The 24,859-nt window shown below is 45.9% G+C and overlaps 1 protein-coding gene across 4 annotated transcripts in view; it reads left to right on the plus strand.

Annotated features, from left to right (window-relative positions):
* Itsn2 (intersectin 2) overlaps nucleotides 1–24,859 on the plus strand; it is a 116,097-nt gene that overhangs the window by 86,546 nt on the left and 4,692 nt on the right. For all 4 annotated transcript variants that reach the window (XM_027424570.2, XM_035448072.1, XM_027424571.2 and 1 more), the window contains exons 29-36: nucleotides 15,248–15,369; nucleotides 17,020–17,126; nucleotides 17,921–18,104; nucleotides 21,869–21,967; nucleotides 22,681–22,848; nucleotides 23,257–23,472; nucleotides 23,976–24,097; nucleotides 24,769–24,851. In XM_027424570.2, coding sequence (XP_027280371.1) covers nucleotides 15,248–15,369; nucleotides 17,020–17,126; nucleotides 17,921–18,104; nucleotides 21,869–21,967; nucleotides 22,681–22,848; nucleotides 23,257–23,472; nucleotides 23,976–24,097; nucleotides 24,769–24,851 — 1,101 coding nt within the window. The remainder of the gene's footprint in view (nucleotides 1–15,247; nucleotides 15,370–17,019; nucleotides 17,127–17,920; nucleotides 18,105–21,868; nucleotides 21,968–22,680; nucleotides 22,849–23,256; nucleotides 23,473–23,975; nucleotides 24,098–24,768; nucleotides 24,852–24,859) is intronic.

Consider the following 24,859-nt stretch of genomic DNA (forward strand, 5'->3'; position numbering starts at 1 on the left):
GAGAGAGAGAGAGAGAGAGAGAGAGAGAGAGAGAGAGAGAGAGAGAGAGGAAGAAGAAGAAGAAAAGAAAAGAAGAAGAAGAAGAAGAAGAAGAAGAAGAAGAAGAAGAAGAAGAAGAAGAAGAAGAAGAAGAAGAAAGAGAAGAAAAGAGGAAAGAAAGGGACTCATTGGATACTTTTCCAAGATCCATGAACAAAATAACTCATTGTTTCATCTTTACAGATGGGAAAACAAAGGGCTTAAGTCACAGTAAGGGACAAGTTGGTTTAGTGATCTGGCTTCTGAGTCCATGCTGTAAATCCCATATACTAATGTGTTAGTGCTTCCACAGTCTTATAATTGTGAGGTCTGGCAATACACATTGCTCATCCTGGTAAAGAGAGGAAAAATAGAAAGAGGCAAGGATGGAAGATAACAGCAAGAGCCTGTAGCCATAGTATCCAGGAAGAGAAGTCTGCATAGAATCACTTTGATTATGTGTATTCTTATACCTCTTTAAAATGTACAAATTAGTGGTTTCTAGTATATTTACAGTCATGCAGCCATTGCTATAACCAGTTATAAAATATTTTCATCACCTCAGGGAAAAAAACTTTTAAATTGTCACTCTCCTATCTTCCTATAACACACACACACACACACACACACACACACACACACACACACACACACACACACACACACACACACCGTACCACATGCACAGTCCCTAGGCCTAGGAAATCACTAATCCACTTTCTGTCTTCATATGTTTGCCTGTTCTGAACAAACATATAAGATGTGTAGGTTTCTATGATTGGCTTACTTCGTATAACATCTATGTTGTAGTATGTATTAATACCTTGTTCCTTTTTATGGCCAGGTTAAAATTGTATTGTTTGGCTATGCTGTGTTTTAGGTTTCCAGATCATGTAGCATGTTGTTTTTTAACAGCCACACTGTTGAACATCACTCCTGCTGGCAATGAAGGAGTCTCTGTGGATCCAGAATTGGCTATTGTGTTGTGTCTTGTGGCCAAGCTAATGTGCATATTGGTGTCTTGTTTTAGTATGCATTTCCCTGAAGATAGATGGCATATAGCAACCTTTTTTGTAAGATGGGCTCTGACTAAGTAGCCCTGGCTGGCTTTGAACTCACATTCACCAGCCTCTGCTTCCCGATTGCTGGGATCAAAGGTGTGTGTCACCGTGTCCTGGCTGTAGCATCTCTTCAAGCATTCATTTGCATCTGCATATCTTCTTTGGTGAGGTGTTAAGGTCTATGGCCCATTCTTTAAGTCAGGTGTTTTTAGCTGTGCGTTGGTGGCGCATGCCTTTAATCCCAGCACTGGGGAGGCAGAGGCAGGCGGATCTCTGTGAGTTCGAGGCCAGCCTGGTCTCCAAAGTGAGTGCCAGGATAGGCTCCAAAGCTACACAGAGAAACCCTGTCTCCAAAAAAAAAAAAAAAAGTCAGGTGTTTTTATTTATTGTTGGGTTAGTTGTACACTTTGGGTCTGTGTCAGATGTAGGTTTTGTAAATATTTTCTACCAGTCTGTAACTTGTCTTTCTCTTAACCCTGTCTTACATAAAATAAAACATTTAAATATTAGTGAAGTCCAGTTAATTTTTTCATGGATTATGCCTTTCGTGTCATATTTTGTCATCTCAGAGCTCAAGGTCACATAGATTTTTCTCTTCTGCGACTTGGGCATTTTGTGGCTCACATTTGGGACTTGAGTATTGTGTGTTCTGAGGTAATGTTGCTGAGGAATAGGCCTGTCTAGAGTCTTACACCTGTAGCTGTCACACATCCCACAGTCGCTATTGTGTTCTCTGTTATTGCCTGTGCTTCTCTGGCAGAAATCAATTAGCTGACTTCTAAGTCATTTTCCGGGTTTTCTTGGGTCTCAATGGTCAGTTCATCACTTTTGTCTTAAACAAGGACAAGAAATAATGAAATGTCCTTAAGAGACTTAATGCTCTTGTCAAAAGGCAACAATCACTCAGAGTCTGTTCACTTCAAAGCAAGTGAATAAACAGAACTTGTCTGTCACTCAGGATGACATTCAGCATTTAGGAGGCACTAGTCCACTGCATAGTGAGTTCTAGATATAATAGCTGAAATGTTTTGAACATTTTCTGTGCCGCACACAGTGAACCCAGCATTGGGGTTGACAGTTTGGAGCTCAAGTCCATCCTGACTCTGGAACTCATGTTCCTAGCCACCCCACCTGCTTTTCCTTCACCAGGGGCTGCTGTTCCTCCAAAACAAAAAAATAGAGCAATCACCAGTTAATCCAAGGTGAGGTGAGGTGAGGTGAGGGTGATAAAAGGAACAGCTTTGGGTGAGTTCAGGTTGGCCAAGTTACATCCCAGGGCCCTAGAAGAACCTGCCACTGGGATCTGAGTGTCACCAGTGGCTATCTGTCAGCCACTGTGAAACCAGAGTCAGGAGGTGCTAAAGAACAAGCATCTCCTAAACCCAGCAGTGTAGGGTGCTCTCCAGTTATGGAATCGTGGACACTGGAAATGTGAACTGTAAGAATATTCTGTGGGGGAGGTGAGAGGCATGTAGGCAGCTCAGTGATACTAAGAAAGAATAGATTTATGAAACGCCTCTGCCCGTGGACAGTGCTGTGTGACTGATGCAAAATGCTGCAACAAGTAGCCTCAAGGTTCTAATTGTGGTGTATAAAGGACCAATTATGTCTCTAAGACACAAAAAGTTAAAGGGAAGAAAAAGTCATGTTGGTTTTGTTTGCGGTGCCTGGCGATGTTTGACATTCAGAGTATTTATTCTAAGTTCTTTTTCCTTCAGAAGTCAATTCAGGGTCACACCAGGTCAGGTGTATAGTCTATACCCGGTATCCATGAGTGCCATGCCCTTATCATTGACTTTCCTTACCATGTAAGAAACCCAGTGGCTCTGAAGTCCTGCTCATCCACCCAGCTACCGAATCTCCATTCTCTCTTCAAGAGAGTTGCAGTTACATCAGTCAAGAGATGGGTCACATATTGTTAGACTAGAAACTTCTGGATTAGGTGCAAGGAAGGAGCTGCTCCCTCTTGTTCCATCTCTTTGTTTTGTGTGGTTTTTTGAGACAGGGTCTCTCTGTAGCTTTGGATTCTGTCCTGGCACTCACTCTGTAGACCAGACTGGCCTCGAACTCACAGAGATCCTCCTGTGTCTGCCTCCCAAGTGCTGGTATTAAAAGCATGCACCACCAGCACCCAGCCTTGTTCCATCTCTTGTCCAAGGACTGAGTCTAAAGAGCATGTCACTTCAGTCGGTGATGAAACAGGCAAGGTAGGAAGCACATAGATCCTAGCTGGAAGTAACTGCCAAGGACAGGGCCAGTGCCCTGGTCCATGGGGCGATGGACAGGTGTGAGGACTGCAGTTCAGATCCCCAACACCACTTAAGAACTACTCCAGTCACTCGGGAGGCAGAGACAGGGATTTCCCTGGAACGATCTGGCTATCGAGACTAAAATCTGCAGGCACCAGGTTCAGCAAAGACCCCCCACCTCAGTAAGTGAAGCGGACAGTTATCAAGGAAAATGCCCAAAGTCAACCTCTTTCTCCACACATCCTCACATGCACACACACACCCATACATGTGAACATGAAATCACAAACTACACATATATGCACACACACAAAGACAAAAGTTCTCTGTGGTCTTAGGCTTATGACCTTCCACAGAAAATTAAGAAATACAAACAAAATGATAAATGTAACCTTTTGCACATATCAACAAGGTAGCTTTGAGGACATTCTAGAATACTGTTATTATGTGGTAGCTTTCTGATGTTCTAAAACATTTCAGTACAATTGCATTTAAATAAATACATCATAAATACACCTGTGGCTTGATGTACAACTCAGAAGGCCTCAAGCTAGTGGAGTCCATGGCACATGCCTTTAATCAGAGCACTTGGGAGGTAAGGCAGAAGAATTGGACTTGGAGGTCAGCCTGAACAACACAGCTAGCCTATGTCTCAGAAAAAAATCAGTAAAAAGAAAGAACTTTTAAATTGTTTTAAAAGGGCTGGGGTATGGCTTGGTGGAAGAGCACTTGCCTAGCATGAATGAAGCTGCAGGTTTGATCCCCAGCAACACCAGCAAATAAATAAAAATTTGTTAAAAAATTATTTAAATTCCCCCCAAAAATATGTTTACCTATCACTTTATGGTAGAAACATACTACTTGATACATTGTTTGTTCTTAGTACGTATTTACCAAGTAGATAAAAAATAGTTTTATAAAATAGCGGTTTTCTGAAGTCCCAATAAGGGTTGGGGATAAAGGCCATCTGTGGAGAGTTGCACAGTTTAATCTTCTAGATTTACAGTTTGTCTCCCCACAGAGCTTCCACACAGTGCAGCTGACAACTGTTAGGTGATATTCAGGGGTCTTAGCAGAGCAGAGCTCACAGAGAACGGCGTTGTTCAGTGGCCTCGCTCTCCTCAGAGAGGACAAGGACTTTGCTGGTATTAATTACCTAATCTGAACAAGCACAGCCTGTATCAGCCAGCACAGCCTGGTCTTTGTCCTTCCCCTTTTGGGATCTTCCCAGATCTTTCTCATCTCCCTCCTAAGCATCTCTCTCTCGCTCTCTCTTGCTCCTTGTTTGCCCAGGGATTTAGAACAGTGCTTCACAACCATGGCAGTGGAACAGAGTTTTTGTTAACTGTGACTCATAATTTGTCTCCACATCTACCCACACTGGGAGGGGCTTTAATCCTGCTCACTCTTGTCTGTCCAGGAACTTTGATCTGTCGTCTCTTCTCCCCCTATTCTTCCTGTCCATCAGGGCCTGCAAGGACATTTTTGTCACTTTTTGTGACCTGTAGGTCTGGGTACATCTCCTCTCACATTTACCAATCCCTGAAGAAGTGTCACCTACTAGGGGGTCACGCACTTCGGGTAGAGCAGATTAGAAAACAGACAAAGCTACTGCCCTCTACCAGTTGAGGGGGAACTCAAACAAATGAGATTAATAAAGTATGCTGAATCTCAGGAAAATAAACTAGAAAGGAAAGTGAGTGTGGAGTGAAGGGTTTCGTTGTAAACAGGACCCTCAAACATGTCTCCAGATTGGTGATGTAAGAGAAAGACCTGAAGGGGGGGGGATATCTGGGGAAAGAACCATTCTAGGAAGAGGTGACAGCACATCAGAGGGCCTGCCATAGGGGTATGCCTGTGATGCTCAGGCAACAAGGGGTGCCAGTGGGCCTGGGACAGGGTGAACAGCAAGAGGGGGAAATGAGACCAGGGTGGTCAAGGAGATGGAGGGTAGATGAAATTCTTTGGGACTCTCTTAAAATAACTTTGGCTTTTGTGGGGGGCAAGAAAACCCCTTTAGAGGGTTTTAATAAAAGGAGGACATGATCTGATGTGTTTTAACAGGATTACTCAGCTAGATTAAAGTGAGCAGAAGGGACCAGAAGCAAGGAGTTCCACTAGGAACTTGCTCAGTGATCCAAGCACAAGATGATAGTGGCGTGGATCCAGATAGTAATGGAGGATGTGGTGCAAACTGGTCAAATGATGGATGCGTTTTTATGTTAGAGCCAGTGAGTGGACTGAATGTGGAGGGTAAGGAGGAAGAGCTACATCCAAAGATGCAATGTGAGCTGAGGAGATTTAGGTGACGGAAGAGAAGCCAATTAGGCAGTGGTGGTAGGAAGATGGCTTTTGGTGTTCTGTTGATGAGAGAGACCCTACACAGGCAAGAGTAAGAAGTTCAGACAGTATAAATGTGTGAGTGGTCAGACTGACACATCCTTAACCAGGTCACTGAGTCCACAGAGAAGAACCCTAAGGAAGGCCTGAAGCAGAGGACTGTCACCGTTAGGAGTCTGGATGGCTGCAGAGGAAGGAGGAGAGACCTAGAAAGGCTAGGCAAGGAGGTAGGAGGGTGTGAAGGGAGGCGCTGAGGAGAGGACAGAGGGAATAGGGTGTAGCTTGGCATGGGACTCTTGCTGGCCCTGGGTAGATCTCCAAAACCTGAAAAACAAAAGAGAAAAGGGAGTGATCACAAGAGTTAGTAGTGGGTCAGGCAAAATGCATCCCTGCTACTAAAGGGATAACCACCTGGGACACTAGGAAACTTCTTTAAGCAAAAGCATTTGGGGACAGTAAGGTGGCTCAACAGGTAAAGGCACACACAGTACAGTCCTGTTAACCTGAGTCCAAAGGAAGGAAACCAAATGCACAAAGCTGTCCTCTGTCCTCCACACATGCACCATGGCACATGTGCCCACTCACAAGCCATGCACATACAGACACAGTTATAATAAAGCCATGTGAAGGGCTGAAGAGATGGGTAAATGATAAGGCTCTTGCCACTCTAGCCTGATGACCCAAGTTTGATCCCTGGAGGCCACATAAAAGTGGAGGAAGAGAATGACTCCCCAGAACTGTCCCCTGCCAACAGACATGCCACAGTGCACATTGTCACATCATCAACACACTATTATGATAGTTTACCACTGTTCCTGTTGTGGGGGGGAGCTGTGTGTGTGTGAGTGCAGGTGCCTTTGGAGGTCAGAGAGACCACTGGGATCCCTGGAGTTACAGGCAGTGTGAGAAGCCTGATGCAGATACTGGGAGCCCAACTCAGGCTCTCTGCAAGAGCAGCAAGTGCTCTTGGCTCCTGAGCCATCTCTCTAGCCTCAAAAATAGTTTTTTAAAAGAAGCAATTGAAAGTAGTGTTAAATTCAGACATTTCTTGCTATGTTCAGCAAATGCTTCCCCACAGACACTGATATTTGTTGAAACGTGTATTCTCTTATATGTGTTCATGTCACACCTGTTAACTATTCAAACTGCTGATATTTTCATTGAAAAGTATCAACCTCACTACTGACATTATAGTTGCCTTCCTTTTTCTCTCTTTTTTATCTCTTTTTTTTAAAGGAGGTGTATTTATTTTCAGAAAAGTTCCCATCATTTTATTTCACACTTTGAGGCTGTTCTGTTTGTTGCGGATAAGTGCAGTATCATCGTGTCGTCCAGGTGTTTGCTGGCAGCATCTCCTGCAGATCCTTTGGGATTTGTTTTATCTTGTTTTGTTGGTTTATTTGGTTGGTTCTCATTTTCCAAAATAAGGTTTTGTGATTTCAAACTATCCTGAAACTCACTGTATGGCCAGGCTGACCTCCAGTGTTCCTGCCTTAGTCTGCGGAATGCCAGGATTACAGCTGTGAGCTGCCACACACAGCCTAGGGATGACTCTAGCTATAATATTAATGATGCAATCCATGAAAGAGATAACTCTTGTCATGACAATGCTGCCTGCCAGGCCTTTTATCCTCCTTGCCTCAGCTGCTGTGCAGGGTGTGCTGGCCTTGTCACTCTGTGTTCCATGCAGGGTATGCTGGCCTTTTCATTGTCATTCTGTGTCCCATGCAGTGTGTGCTGACCTTGTCATTCTGTGTCCTATGCAGAATGTGCTAGCCTTGTCATTCTGTGTTCTATGCAGTGTTTTCTGGCCTGTCATTGTCACTCTGTGTCCTATGCATTGTGTCCTGGCCTTGTCATTGTCATTCTGTGTCTTATGCAGTGTTTTCTGGCTTGTCCTTGTCATTCTGTGTCGTATGCAGGGTGTGCTAGCCTTGTCATTCTGTGTCCTATGCAGGGTGTGCTGGCCTGTCATTGTCATTCTGTGTCCTGTGCAGTGTTTTCTGGTCTGTCATTGTCACTCTGTGTCCTATGCATTGTGTCCTGGCCATTCTGTGTCCTATGCAGAATATGCTAGCCTTGTCATTATTCTGTGTCCTATGCAGTGTTTTCTGGCTTGTCCTTGTCATTCTGTGTCTTATGCAGGGTGTGCTAGCCTTGTCATTCTGTGTCCTATGCAGGGTGTGCTGGCCTTGTCATAAGTTCATGTTTTCTGTTTTCTCTTTCTGAGTTACTTTATTTTTTTTCTTTTTTTTTTCTTTTTTTCTTTTTTTCTTTTTGGTTGTGAGCCTAGCCTTTAACGGCTGAGCCATCTCTCCAGCCCCTGAGTTACTTTCTAAGCTGTGTATTTATATCTCACATTGCTTACTAATTCTTAGATGTGTTTAATTTGGTATTTTGTCCATTAATATACTGTTTTCATTATAGTATTTACTGTTTACTTTTTTCAAATATATGTATTTTTTGTGTATTGTGTAGAGTGTGTGGATGTGTGTTTATTATGTGTATTTACATGTGGGTGTGGAAACCAGAGGTCAGTGTCAGAGGTCAGGTGTCTTCTTCTATTGCTTTCCACCTTAGTTTTGAGGTAGGTCTCTCATTAAACTCAGAGCTCACTGATTGGCTAGATTGGTTGACTGTTGAGCTTGAGGGATTCATCTGCCTCTCCTCCCAGCACCTCCCTGGCCTGTCTCCTCCCCAGTATAGATGCATGCCACCATCCTGACTAATGTAGCACTGTGAATCCAAACTCAAGTGCGCATTTTAGCCTGGCTGTGCTGACTAAGCTGTCCCCCATACTTTCCAATGAGCCTATTCTTTTTGTGGGCTGTGTGTGAGTTTATTCTCTTCCTATATGTTTTCAGTTATGTGTATTTTACATCTCCTTTTGTTTTATTCTATCATCTTAGGTTCTTGGGATTTTCATCCTCACTTTTAAATTTATGGTGCATTTTCTCCTTGGAGTGTGTATGTGCTCTGTGTGTGTGTTTGTGTGTGTGTGTGTTATGTGTATATATATATGCAGTGTGTGTGGTTTGTGTGGTGTATGTGTGTGTATATGGTGTGTGTGGTATGTATGTATGTATGTATGTATGAATGAATGTGGTGTGTGTGGTGTGTATATATGTGGTGTATGTGTGTGTGGTGTGTATGTATGTGGGTGTGCTGTATGTATGTGGTGTGTGTGTGTGGTGTGTGTGTAGTATGTATGCATGCATGTATGTATGTATGTATGTATGTATGTGGTATGTGTGTAGTATGTGTGGTGTATGTGGTATGTGTGTATGTATGTGTTATGTGTGTAGTATATGTGGTGTGTGTGTGATTTTTTTTTATTTTGAGCTAACTCCTCTTGGTTTCCTGGTGATAAGAATGATCCTTCTAACAGATTGTCTATTTTCTTTGGCTGAGCACCCCCTGAAGTTATCTCCAGCCATCGGCCAATTTTTGTGTTAAATCATCCATTTCAGAATTCTTTTTCATTTGTTTTTCAAGACAGGTTTTCTAGGTGTAGCCCTAGCTGTCCTGAGACTCCCTCTGTAGATCAGGCTGGCCTGAGACTCACAGAGATCCACCTGCCTCTGCCTTCTAGGTGTTGGGATTAAAGGCGTGCGCCAGACTGCCAGCCCATTTCAGAATTCTTAAAATCTAAGTTTGGGTGATGTTTTAAGCCCAACATTTCCCTTCTCTTATCAGGGACAAAGAGGTTTCTTACCCTTGATCTGGTAGAAGGAATTATCCTGTCATTTTGGGTCCCCTGCCAGCCCTGCAGAATCCAGCTCTATCAAGAGCACATCCAAACATGGGCTGGTCCCTAGGGGTCAGAGCACTGTACCCAGTTAGTTATTAGGTGTGTTAGACACAGACTAGAGGGTACATGGGCATACTAACTTGATGGACCAAGGACAATATGAGCTAATTTATGTGACATATTAAAATACAGACTCAGGGGCCAGAAGTATAGCCCCATGGCAGAACATGCTGTCAACACCCACAGCTGCCACTGGATATTGATACAGACGAGTCACAAGAAGAAGCAAGTCTTTATGTTAGTGGGGTCAAGGATGGGGAAGGCTTTCCTCCCACAGTGGTAACCCTCCAGCTGCACCTTTATCTCAGAACCAGGCTGTAAATGAGGGAAGAAAGGCGAAACTCAGCAAAGCTGTGGGAAGAGTATACACCATGTTGTAAGGACAGAGCCTAGGCTCAGGGGTGGGGATGGGGGAGATGGCAAAGCCGTCAGTGCAGAGCTGGGAAGCAGGCTGGAGCCAGACCATGGCGACCCCAGAGCCATGCTGCTGAGGTTGATTCATTCTGCAATCAGTAGAAGCCATTTAACATTTTGTGAGGAAAGGAACATTAAAAAAAAAAAAAAAGGCAGCCCATATGTAATTTAAAATTTTCTAGCAGCCACATTTTAAGTCAAAATACATAAAATTCCAATACTATTTAATTCAGTATATCCAAAATATTCCAATACACAACAAGTTTGATTGGTTGTTTGGGTGGCTGATTAGTTGGTTAGTTGGTTGATAGGTTGGTTGGTTGCTGGTTGGTTGGCTAATTGATTGGCTAGTTTGCTGGCTGGTTGGTTGGCTAATTGGTTGGTTGGCTGGCTGGCTGGTTGGTTGATTGGTTGACTAGCTGACTGGCTGGTTGATTGGTTAGTTGGTTGATGGTTGGTTGGTTGGTTGGTTGGTTAGTTGGCTAATTGGTTGGTTGGCTGGCTAGCTGGCTGGTTGGTTGGTTGGTTGGTTGGTTGAATAGTTAGCTGATTGGCTGATTGGTTAACTGGTTGGTTGGTTGGTTGGTTGGTTAGTTGGTTGGTTGGATGGTAGGTAAGTTGACTCCTTGGTTGGTTTGTTGACCAGTTGTTTTTGAGAGTCTTACTGTATAGCCCAGGCTGGCCTCTAATTACAGTTCCTCCTTCCTCAGTCTTCTGAGTGTTGAAATCACAGGTATATTCCACCAGCATCTGAGCAATATAGTATTGTTGCAGTATTTTACATTTCATATTTAAATATGTCTTCAGAACCCAGTGTGTAGTTTATATCTGCAGTACATCTCTATTGGACAAGATATTTTGGAAGGGTTCAGTCACATGCCTCTCTGTTGAGTATAGGGACAGTCAGGTATCAAGGATGACAAAGTGTGTATATTCACTCCATGAAAACCCAAGTCCTCAGTTCATTCAGAGATTCCACTCTCCTTTCCCTGCGTTGTCAGGACCACTGTTGGCAACTCTGGGCTCCTCGAATTCCATGTGTCTATAGTGCAGTGCTTCTTAGAATCAAATAGGCTAATGTGCACTGTGGCTCAAGAAGAGCAATACATAGCCTTCAGTGTGGCCAGATTCCTGTGACCTTACAGGACAGGAATGCCATATCCTATTTTGGCATTTGCTGGTTTGGGAGAAGCAGAGAGCTTGGCAGCAGGCAGAGGGAGACATTCAGAAGGAGGCACCAGGAAGAGGAACATTACAAAGGCTGAGAAGGGACAGCAAGACTCTGAAGGGGCAGCACTTCCGAGGTAACAGAGCAGGGGCAGGTGGAAGAGGGCACTGAGCCCAGCAATATTGGGGTCCTTCTTGCCTTCACAGAGAGGTATACCCAGCTAGGGGAATGAAAGGGAGTCACAAGTGTAGACCTTCTTATGACTTTGGCAATGACATGAAAAAGAGGGATGCTGAGGGGGGAATGGGGCTGAAGGAAGTGTGCTGGTGTGTTGTCTTAACTAGTGAGTAGAAGGAACATGTAACCCTGCTTGTGGACTAAAAATGAAGCAGTGAAAACTGAATATAGTGGGGACCTGGGGGTGCATTGTGGAAGGGAAGACCAATTAAGGATGCTGTCTTATAGAGAGAACTGGGAGCAGTAATGAAATAAGGAAAGAGGGAGTAGAGAGATAAAGGGCAGAAGGTTTTGGGGGCACTGTGCCCTGATCCCATAGGTAAGAACATCTGAAGTGAGGGGTTGGAAACTGAACCAAGGACAGAAGTATAAGGGCCATTGGAATAAAATACAAAGGGTCAGCATGGCATAGTGATAAGAGTCATCCCCACGCTCATCCTAATGAAACATAAGTCATGTGTGTCCCAGCGGTAGAAATGGAAGCTGCTTGAGGCTCTTCCTGTGATTCTAAGCTGTTCTAGATAGACCAGTGTTGATGCATTTGAAGGAAATCACTGAGAATGTGTATGAGCAAAGTGGCTCATGATGCAATGGCACATAAAATGTGTCCAGGCTCAGGGCTTGGGATGTGGCTCAGTGGGCAAGCATTTGCCTAGTGTGTACAACAGTCTGCATATGAGCCCCGGCACCACACACTCACGCAGGTCCATTTAATGATTATGTCTTTACTGCAATGACTTACAGAAAAATCACGAGTACATTTAACTTTCAATAAAAGTAAATACAACCAAAAGTACTAAGGGGCTGATGAGGTGGCTCAGTGGGTCAAGGTGCCTGCCACCTGAGCTCACTCCCCAGTGGAAGGAAGACCAACTCTGAAAGTTGTCCTCTGACCTCCAATCTCAAGCCCAGGCACATGCCTACACCTACACACAATAAATACATTTACAATGTAATTTTAAAATTTTAAAGAAAAATAATAAACAATCATAGAGGTGGATTGCAGATGTTTCAAAAATCCCAAGCAAGGATCATGAATGGTTGAAGTTATAAAACACCAGGTAATGGGCTGTTGATGGCTTAGTAGTTAAAAACACTGGCTGTTCTTCCAGAACAACCTCCGGTAATCCAGCTCCAGGGGATCTGATGCCCTCTTCTGGCTTTGTGAGTTACAGGTGCTCACCTGGTGCACAGACACACATGCAGGCAAAACACCCATACACATAAAGTTAAATTGTTTTTTTAAAGAAGTACAGTCACCTCAGCAGAGGTTCTGGTTACTTCCAGCAGTCACCTGGACATCATCTCTGATGATGCTGTGAGCAGCCTGTTCACAGCTATCTGCCACACATCTGTCCTCCATGCCACACAGCCCAGTCAAACCAGCACCCAGCTGGCCTTCCCGTTTCACTGTGTGCCTGCTGCTCTCCAGTTCTCCCTGGCAGACAGGACAGAATTCAGTGCTCCAAAGTTGGCAGTTTGAGTATACAGTAGTGCTGTGATTTCTGGTTGGCTAGCACTCCATGTCACCTGCTAAACTTCATTAAAACTGTACATTAGCCCAAATCTATACCACACGCGCACACACACACACACACACACACGTTGTTGTTTTGTTTGTTTTTCAAGACAGGGTTTCTCTGTGTAACTTTGGAGCCTGTCCTGGAACTCACTCTGTAGACCAGGCTGGCCTCAAATTCACAGAGATCTGCCTGCCTCTGTCTCCCAAGTGCTGAGATTAAAGATATGTGCTACCATGCCTGGCCTGCAAATATATATATTTAATTCATAGTTCAGTGGTAGAGTGTTTGCCTAACATTTACAAGGTCCTAAGTTCAGCCTCTAGGTCTGAAGTGGAAAAAAGGTTAGAAAAGGTTAAAGCAATCTGGGCTATACCAGAGTTCCCTGATAGTGTTTGCCTAGTGTCTCCCCTAGCTGGCAGGAAAAGAAAAGAAAAAAAAAAAAAAAAAAGGCTGATCTTTGTTTGTTCTCCCTCTGGGGCCTTGTTCTCTTTTTCCATTGCTTTGGGGCTGCCCTGTGAGGGAACTCTACATCCTCCACTACTGTCTTCATTCCCAAGACCTGTGCTAGGGACAGCTCCCTACTGCTTCAGGTGAAGTGACTTCCTCACCTCATTGTCTTCTTCTAGCTCAGCTTTTGTTTAAAAGAGAAAAACAACAACAAAATAATGTATTTGTGTCTGTCCGTGAGTGCATGTATCTCTGTCTCTGTCTCTGTCTCTGTCTCTGTCTGTCTGTCTCTCTGTGTCTCTGTCTCTGTCTCTCTCTCTCTCTCTCTCTCTCTCTGTGTGTGTGTGTGTGTGTGGGTGTGGGTGTGGGTGTGTGTGTGGGTGTGGGTGTGTGTGTGTGTGTGTGTGTGTGTGTGTGTGTGTGTGTGTGTAGGACAACTTGTGGGAGTCAGTTTTCCCCTGTGAATCCAAGAGAGTAAACTCAGGTCATGGAGTTCATCAGCCACAGCCTTCACCTGCTGAGCCATCTCACCGACTCCAGCTTCTTTTCCGTGATTTTTAAAAACTTACTTTTACTGGATTACAAAGAATTATTTTCCATTATGGCTTGAAATCCTCTGCCTGTCACCTTATGTGGTAGCTTCCTGGATACCAGGCAGAGGGAAATTTCCTAGACCAATTAAATTTAGTAGATTTACTTAAGCAAATAAACACAAACTAAAAACAATTCCTGAACAGTAGTTACCAGAACAACTGAAAATTTAACCAGCAATGTTATCCAATAACACTTATCAAAAAAACAGAATGAGGTCTACAGAAAATATCTACAGCTGCCATTTGGTTATTAGGCTTTTAGAGATGGCTCAGTGGTTAAGACAGTGTATTCTTACAGAGGACCTGAGTTTGAATCCCAGCATCCATATTAGGCAGCTCACAACTAACTACCTGTGACTCAAGTTCCAGGGAACCTTATATCTCTCTGACCTCATTGCATACCTACACAGAAATAATAAAAATATTAAAATAATAATAATCATAAGTTAATTGACCACAGGGCCTCCTGTAACCAGCCAAAACCCAGTTAGTGTGATTAAACTCTACACTGATTTGATCTGTTAGCTGTCCCCATCCAACTACACAGCCTCCTACACATGTGGTTTTGCAATACCTGCCTGCTTCCACTGTTTGCCTGACGAGGGGATTCCTGGGGTAGTTCCCCCGTCACTGTGCACAGGCAAATCCACAGCTGTGATGTCAGGCTCCAATGTGCCTATAAAGGGATGCAGAGGGAAGGCAGTAGGCTCATCCTGCTGTGACCTGCTTGTGACTCATCTGAGTGACTATGTCTGCACCCTGTGGTGTATTCGATGCCACCACTTTCTTTCAGTGATTTGTTGAGATTTTTCTAACCTTAGAACTTTCCTTGCAAAACTCTAGAGACACATTTCTCAGGCCTTTTGTTGTTTTCCTAATAGTAATTCAAAGTGAGGTATGGTATTTTCTGTAAGTTTATAACTAAATGAATTTATTGCCAAAGCCTTTCACGGTACTGACCAGCACCATGTGCATGACAGACAGTATTTCTCTTGTAAATGTCGGGCCTAAGTTGATGATGACCCTGTGATGGCTCATGATCTGTAGTCTGGAAAACACCGATATCAAGTACTAATTTATTTCGTCATTTCAGCAATCTCCAAAAACTTCGAGATGGTGAGATTCTGGTCTCTTTGAAGGTCATTTCTAGAATCCTTAATTCTCTCCTTGTTGCTCAGAAATGAGGAGCCTGCTGTAACTTCACAGATGTCGTAAATTCACCTCAAGGAACACTGAGTGTCACCTGACGTCAGCTCTCTGCAAATGTGTGACACTCTTTTGGAAATGTCCTTTAGAATCATTTCGAAGCCAGCACATCCGCTGAGAAATGTCCATGTTCCATGAGGGACTGAAGTAGTGTTGTTAAGCTCTGCCCTGTCTCTGCAGGGTGTGCTGATCTCCAAGCCCTGGACACAATGCAGCCCACAGAGAGGAAGAGACAGGGCTACATCCATGAGCTCATTCAGACAGAGGAGCGGTACATGGACGATCTGCAGCTGGTCATCGAGGTGAGGCCTGTTGCTTACTGTCTCCTAGAAGACATGGGGGGTGGCTGTCTCCACCACTGTCATTGGAAAGCATTGTGAGCCATCTTTTGTTTTGCGACACTGGGGATGCAGCCCAGGGCCTCTCACATGTCACACACAGGTTTTACCATCAATTCCATTTAAGGACTCACAGACAGTGACAAAAACTGCCTCTGCTCACTGGTAAGGCAGAAAGCTAAAGGTTCCTGATGAAGGCATCAGCTCTTCCTCAGCTGAGCCCACTCAGTGGGGGCAGGGGGCAGGGGAACCTAGGAATGGCCTAGTTGAAAGTGCAAAGGGCAGTGCATAGGGAGAGTGTGAAGGCCTCCATGTGGGCTTGACTCCAGTTCTTACCTGTGTTTACACTGCCGTTTGGAAACCTGACATTTTCACTGGCTTCAATACCTCTACTTAGTTTATGTCAGCTTAGAAAACCAAACAGGCACAGTTGCAAAATGGTTTCCCAAATCATGTGATTTTTATCTGTATCTGTCCATGCGGCCAGTGGCACCTAAGCTGAGGACAGTGCCCTCCTGAGAGGAACACTTTACAATAGCTGTGTAAACACAAAAGGCAACGTTATACTTCTACCCTATTTCTGTTTCCATGGCTTTCGGTTGCCAGGAAATGTACCAAGGCCATCAGATGAGAAGAGCCGTTCAGTCAACAAACCACCTGGAGAATATGAGCACCCCCTTCTTCACCTCCATCCTCTCCCCCTCCCCCACCCCCGGGCAGACAGGTTGTCCCTGCCATGACCTGGATAGCAGAGTAGAGCAGGGGCCACATCTGTCTGCATCTGCCTGCAGGGCCTGCCCTCGGTCAACTGCAGCACCTATGCTCCCTGCACACATACACGGCCCTCTCGCCTCCCCTGGGAATGCCGCTTTCTTCACACCCATGCACTCCCTATAAACTCTTGTTTGTTCTTGAGACAAGGTCTCATGTAGTCCAAACTGGGTTTGAACTTGCTATGGAACCAAAGATGACCTCCTGCCTCTGTCTTCCAAGCACTGGGGTTACCAGTATCTGCCATCATACCCAATTTATGTGGTGCTGGGGACTGAACCCCAGATATCATGCCTGTTAGGCAGGCATCTTCCCAACTGAGTTAAACCCCTCACTGTCTGTTCTTCATCCCCCAGACTTAGCCTGGCCCTGGTCTGCCTTCAGACAGGTGTTGAATGCATGAGATACATTTTTCTGTACTTCCCTATACCTGGACACATGGCCTAGGAGAAAAAGCCCCTGCTCCCAACCAACCTCCCAGGAGTGTCAGCTCCCAAGGGGACTGTGAGTAGCACACATCTGTGGCAAGATGGGTGTCAGACAGGAGTCTCTCCCAGAAGCCTGTAGACACTGAACTGCTCAGTGAGACCCTGCTCCTCAAAAGCAGGGAGGAGAGAAGCCACCCCAAAAGTTGTGCTCTACACTGTACCACATGTGCCCCCCCAACTCTGTCTCTGTCTTTCTCCCCTCATATGCACACATGTACACAATAACCTTTTTAAAGGTCTAGCAGTCATAAATCTGCTTATTTAGAAGTACCCTGCCTTGCTGTCAGAGCATAGGAAGGCACACATGGCTGTGGACCTGCACTCAAGCTAAATTGCATCCATGTTTTGAATTTAGGTTTTCCAGAAACGGATGGCAGAGTCGGGCTTCCTCACTGAAGCAGAGATGGCCTTGATCTTTGTGAACTGGAAGGAGCTCATCATGTCCAACACAAAGCTGTTGAAGTGAGTGCAGGTGTCGCCTGACCTTGTCACTGTAGCCCTTCAGGGTCTGCTCAGTAAGGGGACTTTTGACTCTATTCTGCTCCCTTAGGCTTTGTATTCCACTAGTGTTTTAAGAAGTGCCCTGTAACCTAATTATGTAATTATTGAAAAGTAAAGGACTCTGATGCAAAACTGCTTTGATTAAGCAAGGACAGCTGTGTTGGTGTATGGTCCCCAAACAGGTACAGCATGTAGCTCCGCAGGAGGGGAGTGGCAGGCAGAAGAGGGCTGCAGCCACAGCCAGATGATGACAGCACAGTGCTCATGTGCAATTCCTGTCCTGGGGGAGCTTTCTATCCTTTACACAGAGTTCCAGGCCAGCTGGCCAGTTTAACCCTGGCTGCATCCTGCCCTTCCAGAGCTGCAGCCCACCATGAAGACACCAGTTCTTCACGCCAACCCCCAGTCACCATGGCTCCCAAGCCGTTTTTGCATGTGTCCTCAATGAGGGGAAACAAATTGAGTCTCTCAAAAGGAACTCTGTCAAGAACCTGGGGTGAATTGAAGACTCTTCTAAAGGCCTAGGAAGCACCTAAATGTGTAGAGTTCTGTACCTTTTTCTTCTTTGCTAGTGTTTCCCCCAGATTAGCTCAGCCAGCAGAGCTTTGGGCCATGCCACTGCCCCTTCCTCCCCAGTGTCCAAGGATGCTAGGTCCTGCACCGGGTGCCATCGCTATTGGTGTCTGTGGCATTCACCCTTTAATTGCCAAGGAAGGAGATTTGTGGAGAACGGAGTGACCATCAGTTACTTGCAGGGCCTTGCGGGTGCGGAAGAAGACTGGAGGTGAGAAGATGCCTGTTCAGATGGTCGGGGACATCCTGGCGGCAGAGCTGTCCCACATGCAGGCCTACATCCGGTTCTGCAGCTGTCAGCTCAATGGGGCAACCCTGCTACAGCAGAGGACAGACGAGGACACTGACTTCAAGGAATTTCTAAAGGTATTTGTTATGATAAATCTTTCTGCCAAAAGCCACCTGAGCCCCACCGCCACGTGTGAGCTTTACACCAGCCGCCCACCCGAGTTAGGCCCAAATGAATACACAGAAACTTGTATTAGGTTCAAAGCTGCTTGGCCAATGACTAGGATTTCTCATCTGTTAGCTTAGTCTTAATTATCATAAATCTATATATTTTATAAGACTTATCTTATCAGATGCCTTATTGGCATCCCTCCTTGCCGGTGGCTCACATTGTACTGCTGGAGCAGGAGTGGAGGGGAAAAGAGAGCCCTTCCTGTTTCTCCTTCGCTTAAATATGAGTCTCCTTGCTATGTCACTTCCTGTCTGGATCATCATTTCTCTATTACATTTCCCAGTAATAGAGTCCTAGTCCCGTCTACTTGCTGTCTCATTGGCCAAACAGTATTTTATTTAACAATCAATAAGATAAACAAACACAGTACATTCCCCATCAGGTATGTCCAGCCAGCACTCTCAGGGTCTCTGCCTCCTCCTAGCCTGCAGGCAGCAGCTCACCTCCCACTGGAATCTCGGCAGTTGAGAGGTGTGTCCCCATCAGTTCTCAAAGGCAGCAGCTTCCTGATTGCGCAGTATTGTTCCTGGTAGAGCTTGTTTTTTCTTGGCACTGCAACCATAATTTTACATCCTGGTTGTGTAACTACAATACTACTATTGTAGTAGTTTTGTTGTAGGTATTGTGTTGTTTTGTTTTGTTTTTTAACAACCTTATGTGTCAGCTGTTTTGTTTTTCCAAAGAAACATCCATAATACTACTTCTTTTTTAATAATTTGTGTATATGAGTGTTTGCCCACATGTATGTCTGTGAGCCACATGACATGCATGCCTGGAACCTTCAGAGGTCAGAAGAGGGCATGGATCCCCTGGAAGAGGAATTACAGGTGGCTGTGAGCTGCCATATGGGTTCTGGGAACCAAACCCAGGTCCTCTGCAAGAGCAACCAATGCTCTTAACCACTGAGCCTTCCCTCCAGCCCCATTATACTATCACTTCTTAATTTTACAAATTATATTTATTTAATAATCATCTTATTCCAGAAAGAAAATAAAAGAGCTTACTTAAATGTATAAAATACAACAAAATAAAATTTTAAATAATTAGGTAAGTCTCTTGTAAATGAAGGAAATGAAAGTAGGAGAAAAGGAGTTAACAGGAAGCCAGATAATACCTACACAGGTGTAACTGTGGCCCCGGTGTGCTGCACCAGCCGTGTGCACAGATGTCTGTGAAGCTCCCGGGAACCAATGAGAGGAGGAGGAAAGGATTGGTTCCATGCTGTGGTTGTAAAGTAAACATGAAGAGAAAAGCTGCAAATGTGATAACAATTGCAATTCTAATGTTTTCAAGTTCCATGGCCATGCAGCAGCTGACTTCACACACCTGCAATGCCATGTTTTTAAGCCAGGCATGCTGGTATATGCCTGTGATTCCTGCACTTGAGAGGCTGGGGCAAAAACACATAAATTCAAGGCCAGCCTGGGCTATATATAAAGAATCTGTTTTAAAATCAATGAACAGGCTGGAGAGGGGGCTCAGTGGTTAAGAACACTGGATACTCTTCCAGGAGACCCAAGTTCAGCTCCCAGAACCCACATGACAGCTCACAACTACTTGCAGTTCCATGGGACCTGACATCTTCTTCTGGCCTCTACAGTGACCCACATACATGTTGCTTATATACAGACACACACATTACAAATAAATACATAAATTTTGGGGTTGGTTTGGTTTGGTTTCTTGAGACAGGGTTTCTCTATGTAGACCAGGCTGGCCTCTAATTCAGAGATCTGCCTGCCTCTGCTAAATGCTGGTATTAAAGGTGTGCATCATCACCCGGCTAACATTTTTTTACATGTAAAACAACATCTAGGCTGGGCATTGGTGGCACGTGCCTTTAATCCCAGCACTCGGGAGGCTGAGGCAGGTGGATCTCTGTGAGTTCGAGGCCAGCCTGGTCTCCAGAGTGCCAGGATAGGCTCCAAAGCTACACAGAGAAACCCTGTCTCAAAAAAACCATAAAAAATAAAAATTAAAAAAAAATCTAGGGCTAGAGATATAACTCAACAGGAGGTGATTCCCTGATATGCACAAGGCCCTGGGTTCCATCCCTAGTACCTCAAAGAAAAAAATGAAATCAAAGCAAATTTTACCAATACATTGTATCTCAAAGTGTTACTTTTAAATTTTTGTCTTTTTCTTTCTTGACACTGGCTCAAACCCAGCCCCTTCCTCATTCATAGGCAAGAATTCTCCTCCTGAACTATAACCCCAACTTCCAAATATAAAGCATAAAGATATCATTGTAACAAAATAGGTAGGTACAGGTCTATCTAAAAACAAAAGGTCCTGCCCATGACTGCAGGAAATCACTCCCTAGTCATTAAAGGTGCTCTCCCTGGAGTGCTAGTGACCCCTTCAGGTGCTCACCCTGGAGTGCTAGTGACCTTCAGGTGCTCTCCCTGGAGTGCTAGTGACCTTCAGGTGCTCACCCTGGAGTGCTAGTGACCCCTTCAGGTGCTCACCCTGGAGTGCTAGTGACCCCTTCAGGTGCTCTCCCTGGAGTGCTGGTGACCTTCAGGTGCCCTCCCTGGAGTTCTAGTGACCTTCAGGTGCTCACCCTGGAGTGCTGGTGACCTTCAGGTGCTCTCCCTGGAGTGCTAGCAACCCCTTCAGGTGCTCACCCTGGAGTGCTAGCGACCCCTTCAGGTGCTCACCCTGGAGTGCTAGCGACCCCTTCAGGTGCTCACCCTGGAGTGCTAGCGACCCCTTCAGGTGCTCACCCTGGAGTGCTAGCGACCCCTTCAGGTGCTCACCCTGGAGTGCTAGCGACCCCTTCAGGTGCTCACCCTGGAGTGCTAGTGACCATCTGCAGCTGCTCTGCCAGCAGGCCACTGATACTGACATTCTGATGGAGACACCTAAAGCATGATCCCCCCTCAATGTGTCCTGGTGCCCAGAGGCACTAGATACCCAGAGAAGAGTCACAGAGAGGAGGAAGGGGTCCCAGGGGAAAGAGGCCACAGAGAAGCATGGCCTGGGTCTTGAGAAATGAATGTGAAAAGAACATGGAAAAAAAAAAAAAAAAAACAGCAGTAGAGACAGTGCTAGCAAAGGTTCATACATTCATTGCCTGGCACACAGTAAGTTCTCAGCAAGCAATTGGCGGTTGTTTCTGATGAAGCAGGCATGGTAGACATGTTGACACAGAGGAAATCAAGAGCTGTCCTCCAGACAGTTGGGAGGAAGTGACAACTCCTGGGTGTGAGTGTAACTCAGAGATGGAAGTAGGAAAGATGGCTCTTGTGAGGGAATTTGACCTCGTGTGGGGTGTGTTGAGACTGAGGTGCCTTTGGGACATCTATTGAGAAGTGTAATGTTGCTATGATAGAGCTCCAGAGAATGGCTGCTTACAGATCCTGGGCCTCAGCATGGGGCAGCAGCTACACTGAGAGACGATGAAGGAGAGAGAAGTCATGAAGAAAGCCAGGGGCGGGGGTATGGAAGCGGCCAGGTGAGAGCAGTTCTAGCAGTAAAAACTGCATGAGAAAGCTGAGAAGCAAGGCAGGGCAGGGCTGGACTCATGAGCTGAGAGATTCCTGTTGCTAACATGACATGTGTCATTTCCGATCCTGTCATTAAACAAGCCTGAAATCTAGACGGTGTCCCTGGCGGGAGTTTTGCCCAGTGTTTGCATTGTTTAATCTGGAGCATCTCTGTTTTGCAGAAGTTGGCATCAGACCCACGGTGTAAAGGAATGCCACTGTCCAGCTTTCTGCTGAAGCCCATGCAGAGGATCACTCGCTACCCCCTGCTCATCAGAAGTGTGAGTCCTGGGGTGGCTGTCTCAGGAGCAGGACCCTCCTGGCTGGACAGAAGCCAGACACCCAGGAAGCAGTGATCACTCTATCCCTTGCCCAAGGCACCTGTGTGTGTAGTCTAAAGGCCAGTGTCCTAAAGTGGGCAGGTATAAGCAGGCTAATGTCATCTGCCTCCCCCAGAACTGTCCTAGCATCCATGGTCACAGTATGCTGGTGGGGCAGGGTAAAGACCCTGTTCTAGCTATGGAGGCATCCTCAACCCACAGAGAACATGGACTGTGGTGCCAGCCTTTCTTCTTGAGGCAGAATGTTTTCTAAGGAGAATACAGGTTTTATAAAGCAACATAGTGAATTTTCTGCCATCTTGAGACATTGACTCAAAAAGCCAAAACCAACCAAAACAAAAAGATAATGGCTTAAAATTATCAGGGAGACCTAAGAAGGCAGCCGTGAGCCTGAAGCCTATTATCAAGACTCAGTCAGATCCGTAGCGTTCCTGTCACCCACTGGTCTATGTAGTTACCAGACCCTGATCCCACAAGGACTGTGGGGCTCTGCTTCCCAGGGCAGATGCCATTACCTCTGCTCTCATGGGGGTGGGGTATTCACATGAGGCTTCACTCATATAAGCAACAAGGCAGGGTGAACGGAGTCAGTAGATCCCTGGTGGGCAGGCTGACACAGTGTGACCTACATGACACTGCCTACTGTCCTCCAGATCCTAGAGAACACTCCACAGACTCATGTTGACCACTCCTCCCTGAAACTGGCCCTTGAACGAGCCGAGGAGCTGTGCTCCCAGGTGAACGAGGGAGTTCGGGAGAAAGAAAATTCAGACCGGCTGGAGTGGATCCAGGCACATGTGCAGTGCGAAGGCTTGGCAGAGGTAAGGCTGAGGCTGTGAGCCAAGCTGGATGAATCAGGCAGGTACTGGGTAGGGAATCTGCACCACACCTTCCCTCGTGTGGATCACCGTCCTGCCCTGCAGAACACCCCTTGGATTGCTTTCCTGCCTTGGGAAGAGCTGTGAAGTGGTGTCTTTGTTGTGAGTTCTTTGAATTTTACTGATAGAAACCAGTAGAATCGACTATTGATTTTTCACAGGGCCCAAAGGAATTCTAGAAAGTGATAAGTAGGAAGTTTTGTGTGTATTTGTTCTAGAAAGATGAATAATTTTAACTATATTGCCACCTAGAAAATCTTACCACAGTAACCTTGGGTGCTGGACACCAGCCTAGGGGCAGTGGGGTTATTTGCTCTCAGAGTTACAAAGTGCCATTTTGTTCTCTTTAAGCAACTTATTTTCAACTCCCTCACCAACTGCCTGGGTCCCCGGAAGCTTTTGCACAGCGGGAAGTTATATAAGACCAAGAGCAATAAAGAACTGCATGGGTTTCTCTTCAACGACTTCCTGCTGCTCACCTACATGGTCAGGCAGTTCGCGGCTTCCTCTGGCTCTGAGAAACTCTTCAACTCCAAGTCCAGTGCTCAGTTCAAAATGTATAAAACGGTGAGCTCCAACACCTGCTGTGCTCTGTTCTGACCTAAGCACACACAGAGCCTCCCACCTGGTCCTTCCCTGTCCTTGTGGCCTCGTCCCCTGCTTCAGGTGGCTCTCAGTGTCCTTTGCCACTTCCCAAGGGAAGGAAGCCTGTGTGCCAGACCTCAGCTATCTGCTGCTGTGACAAACAGGACACCACCATGCCACAACCAGCATTCATCTCTCTGTAACTCAAGACATCAAGCCAGGTGACAGTGTGCAGAGCCTGTCACATCAGCAGCACAGGTGCTCAGAGCTCCTGTCCCCAGCTCAGGGACACTGACTTGTCCTGGGTATATGCCTTTGCCAAACAGCCTTGCTTTTCTTCCTGGGTAAAAGACCCTGGGCACCAGGCCCCTCTCTGCTTCCATAGGCTCGTCAGGACTTTGAGAAGAACTCTGTAGAAACAGGTAGATGGAGTGTTGTGGTCCCATCTCACATTTTCTCACATATTTTGTCCCTGATTCTTTCAGCCCATCTTCCTGAATGAAGTGCTGGTGAAGCTGCCCACGGACCCTTCCAGCGACGAGCCTGTCTTCCACATTTCCCACATTGATCGGGTGTACACCCTCCGAACAGACAACATTAATGAAAGGTCAGCCCTGACCACGTGTGACCTGTCCTGAACAGGTCCCTGTGCCATAAGCCCAGGTCCACTCACAATGGAGTCCTGCTGACTCTTAACCCAGCCTCTCACGTGTCTGCACTCCAGCCCCACAGTAGGCCCTGGCTTAGTCACTGGTCACATGTCTACTAATGGTTACCTGCTTTCTGTCTCCTCATAAGCTCCCAAATGGTAGGTCTGAGCCTCAGTCCGCACTAAAATCTCCCTGGGGGGCTGCAGACTTGTGCTTGGCCAGATGGGCTGCCTTCCCTGCCATATGCCCACCAGCCATGCTTCCTTCCTGTGCAGCTTCCAGGGTAAGTGCCTCTGATGACAATCCCAGGGATGCTGTTGTCCCTCCCTCTGCACAGTTCTTTGGTAACTGCCCACCATGCTGAGCTGCCATCAGTGTGGTCCTGTCTTCTAGCTTGGGACTCCCAGTCCCTCACAGAGCCCCGTGTTGTCAAAAGCTTTCTTTAGCAAGTCTCGGCTCTCTTTAATTAGCAGTCCAGTCTATCACTTGGACTAAGATTAGGTGTATGACTGGAAACTTGCTAAACATACTTAAAGCCAAGGTTAGCAATGGTATGGGGCTGGGGGCCGGGCGTGAGCCCAGGTGGTGCCTGGCAGTCCTCATGGCTGCCATTCTGCTTTTCCTCCAGGACAGCCTGGGTCCAGAAGATCAAGGCTGCCTCAGAGCAGTACATTGACACTGAGAAGAAGAAACGGGAAAAGGCTTATCAAGGTACCTGC

The sequence above is a fragment of the Cricetulus griseus genome, chromosome 7, assembly GCF_003668045.3.
Source record: "Cricetulus griseus strain 17A/GY chromosome 7, alternate assembly CriGri-PICRH-1.0, whole genome shotgun sequence".
NCBI classification, from domain to species: domain Eukaryota; kingdom Metazoa; phylum Chordata; class Mammalia; order Rodentia; family Cricetidae; genus Cricetulus; species Cricetulus griseus.